This window comes from Atta colombica, unplaced genomic scaffold (assembly GCF_001594045.1).
Source record: "Atta colombica isolate Treedump-2 unplaced genomic scaffold, Acol1.0 C778534, whole genome shotgun sequence".
NCBI classification, from domain to species: Eukaryota; Metazoa; Arthropoda; class Insecta; order Hymenoptera; family Formicidae; genus Atta; species Atta colombica.
Genome location: NW_017259126.1, coordinates 1 through 3,999, shown reverse-complemented (window position 1 = coordinate 3,999; position 3,999 = coordinate 1). Strand labels below are relative to the sequence as shown.

General features: G+C 30.5%; 1 protein-coding gene across 1 annotated transcript; it reads left to right on the top strand.

Annotated features, from left to right (window-relative positions):
- Positions 1-401: 401 nt before the first annotated feature.
- Positions 402-3,190, top strand: LOC108684040 (sushi, von Willebrand factor type A, EGF and pentraxin domain-containing protein 1-like). Its single transcript, XM_018204578.1, has 6 exons — positions 402-642; positions 986-1,159; positions 1,790-1,969; positions 2,092-2,337; positions 2,618-2,797; positions 2,997-3,190. Exons 1-6 carry the CDS (start codon positions 402-404, stop codon positions 3,188-3,190), a joined length of 1,215 nt encoding a protein of 404 aa, XP_018060067.1.
- Positions 3,191-3,999: the final 809 nt, after the last annotated feature.

The following is a 3,999-nucleotide window of genomic DNA, read 5'->3' as shown; positions in this document are numbered from 1 at the left end:
GATTTTTTATCAATTTAATGTATTTTTAATTATTTTCATTCATAATAAAAATTTGATACTTTCAAAGAAAATACGATTTAGAAAACCTATAGATATGATTTTAATAATTGGTTGTCTAAATTGTCTTTTGCAACATATTACAAAAAGATAATTCATCATAAATTAAATTCTTGTTAATTAAACATGTATAAATATAGATGCCTGAAACATCAAGCTACAATTTCCAATGTTCACTTGCGCACAAATCAGCACCATGGAAAATATAAGAAAAAATTGCTTAAGTAGTACGCATTTGGCAATTCTTTTCTATGTATAATTTATATTAAATTAAATAAGTTATAAATAATGTAATATAATATCTAATATTTTGTTAATTTATAATTGCGATTCTTGGATTGATAATGAAGGTCCTCACGTGCAATGTCGGTGGCGAATGGTCTGGCAAAGCGCCGCAATGTCGATTTGTTGACTGCGGGGCTCCGGCCCAAATCGAGTTTGGAACCATTGTTCTAATTAACGGTACGACCACGGTAAGCAGCTTAGCTGTATACACATGTCAACAGGATTATTGGTTGGTAGGCGAAGGAAAGCAAGAGTGCACCAAAGAGGGCAAGTGGAGTCACGATACACCATCATGCGAGCGTAAGAATCATTTACTAAACATGTTACCTAAAAATTAATTTGCCGAAGAGACTGAGACTCCTTCCTATGCAAAAAATAATTTAACTATTTTCATAAAAATTAACGCTACGATCAATTTACAAACAGGAATAATTTTTTTTTCACACAGAGAACATATATGTTTGTCTTATTATTTATTTATAATTTTACGTAGCAATTAGCTTACTTAAACAAAAATGAATTTATTTTATAACGACAGAAATAATTTTACAAAAAGTACAATTTTAGTGAGAAAACAAAAAAACCTGTTGCCTTCGTTTATTTAGTTCAGCACAATTTTAAGAAGATAAATATCTTTTTGCAGTAATAACATGTGAAGAACCAGAAGTGCCCACCGGAGGATACGTAGTAGGATATGATTTAAACGTTCACAGTGTTATCGAATATCACTGCGACGTGGGCTATTTGCTTCACGGAGAAGCGAGACATTCGTGTGGCAAAGACGGCGAATGGACGGGAGAAGTTCCGATCTGCGAGTGTAAGTCATTTTTCTCATATCTCTTTTCCATCGAAACCGTTCGCAATATATAATATAATCTTGTTGAATTATGAAAGGAGTAACTTAAATCAAGTGTATATGTGTGCGTGTGCGTGTGTGTGTCTTTATTGTCGATAGCCTTCATCCTAAACGAGATCTCCTTCGGAGATAGCTTATTAGCATAAGCAAATAGGAGTATATTATAATTGAATCAGATTTCAAGCAATATTAGCTATTTCATTTCATTACTACACTTAGAAATTAAAAATTATTTAATATTTAACATTTTTTTTTAGATATATTATGTAATTCTGATAAATTAAAATTAGCGCTTTTATCAAAAATTAAAACAGAATATTTCAAATGTTAATAAAAGTCAATTTGAATTTTATACCTTGTAGAATAAGCAATATTTACCCCGAATACAGACTTTTTTAGTGACTTCTACATAGAATATATACTGATATTTAATATACAGGTTGTTTGGTAATTCTCTGAATAATGTTCGTAATGCTTCTGAGCGGACTAAACTGAGTCTTTATCATTACCAGACATCCTATATATTTCCTTGACAATTTAATTTGTGATAATACTTTTCTAAAATTATTGATTGAAATCATTATCGTATAGATATCAACTGTGGCAAGGTTCTTCCAATTTTAAATGGTGCAGTGGACTACGCGAACGATACGACTCATCTTGGCAGCGAAATCACGTATAGTTGTACAAGGAATTACAGACTGAATGGAATTTCGAGGAGATACTGCCTCGATAATGGTCAATGGAGTGACGCTACTCCGAAATGCGAAGGTAATTGCACTTACAATTAGACTAAACAGAGTAGAATTTGGAATTAAGCGATCGAGAAGAATCAATCATAAAAATTTGTATGTACATTTGTATGTACATTTGTATTATATTTTCTATCTTAGAAATTCGTTGCCCGGAGCCCGTATTGGCGGAACATGGAATTCTCTCGGTTACTGGAAATGATCGAATGTACGGAAGAACATTGATTCGCACGGGAACCGCGGAGAATTCGAACACGGGCGCGACTTCATACAAGATTGGGGCCCTGGCGAAGTATAGATGCGAAAGAGGATACAAAGTAGTTGGAGAACCTTTATCTACCTGCGAGGAGAATGGAAAGTGGAGTGGCGAAGTACCACAATGCGTCTGTAAGTATCTCTAAATATCCTATTCATCGAAAAGTCCATTTTAGCTGTTTATATGTTAAATTATATAGTTACAATAATGAATAAATGATAATTGTTGACGACTTATAGAAACTCGTTTTTATTCTTTATAATCAAATAACTGATTGTTTAAAACGGTAATATACTGTGAAATATTATAAATTATACAATATTTGTCACAATCTCGTAATCGAAGAATCAGTTCACGATATTTACATGCGAATAAATGTAAAATATCTAATACAAGCGTTCGTTTCGACAGATGTCGATTGTGGTAAACCCGAACACATTCAACATGGACGTTATACATTGACATCGAATGCAACGTATTATGGAGCAGCTGCACTTTATGAGTGCGATGGCAATTTTGAGTTAGATGGATTTGCTAGAAGATTATGTCTTGAAAATGGCACTTGGAGCAGTGATACCCCCGTTTGTAAAGGTCGGTCGAAGATACTTAATTCTCCAAAAGATTGTGAAAGATATTGTGAAAGATAAATAACGAAATCTTATTATGTTTTGATTTTAAATTAACTTTGATCTTATATTAATGATTTTATTTGAAAATATATTCGCTTAGCGGAATTAAGAGATGGCAATGAGTCGTTAAATTGTATAAAGTATTAATTACAATGTTACAGAAATACGGTGTAGAGATCCGGAGAAAATTGGTGTGCTATCAACGCAAGTGTCGACTCATAGTGTAGGTGGTGTAGCACATTATAGTTGTCCACGTGGGTTTTATATGGAGGGAAACGAAACTAGAATCTGTTTGCAAAGTGGATCTTGGAGTGGAACAACGCCTGCTTGTTTTTGTATGGAATGTCTCAATTAATTATTTTTATTTTCAATATATGTATATAAAGTTACAATGTGTACTGCCAGAAATAAATTACAACATCAAGAAGAAAATATCATTTTAATATGAAAATCTATAAATATGTTAGGGAGAACGATGTGAATAAATGATTAAGATTTTTTAAAAAAGATTTATTGCACAATTTGTTGAAAAATATTAAATTTTATGATACTCTAATAATCTTAATATTTTATACAATCTAATATTTTATAAATCAAAACTGAAAACTTGATGTTACTTTGCATTTGATATTACGAATTTCCTAAAACTTTTTATGTCATAATCAAATTATTTTTATAAATTCTGTCCCCCCATACTGGATCCATTATTTTGAATTTTCATTTTTAATCTCAGATTCGAATAAAGCATTATCAAATTACCCCATAGACCAAGTTTCATAAAAATCAAAGTAATTTACTAAATAAAAGGGGAGAAACAGAACTGTCCATCCACAAAGATTTAAAAGTTCATACTAAACATAAATTTCTGAAATTTTAATCGTTTATTTATATTGTTCCATGAATGATAATAGAATTTCGTTCTTAATCGAATATCTATTTTTTGGTGTTGCAATTTTAATTTCTGGCAGCGTATTTATTAAAATTTAATAAGAAATATTTAGTAAAAAATATTAATAATCTTCATCATAATCAAAATTCCCATTATATGAATATAATTTCGTTATATGAAAGAATAAAAAATATTTTGTGAATAAATTTTGAAGATATTAAATTTTATATCACTCAGTATAAATAATAATATATACATATAATAATAAATTAATA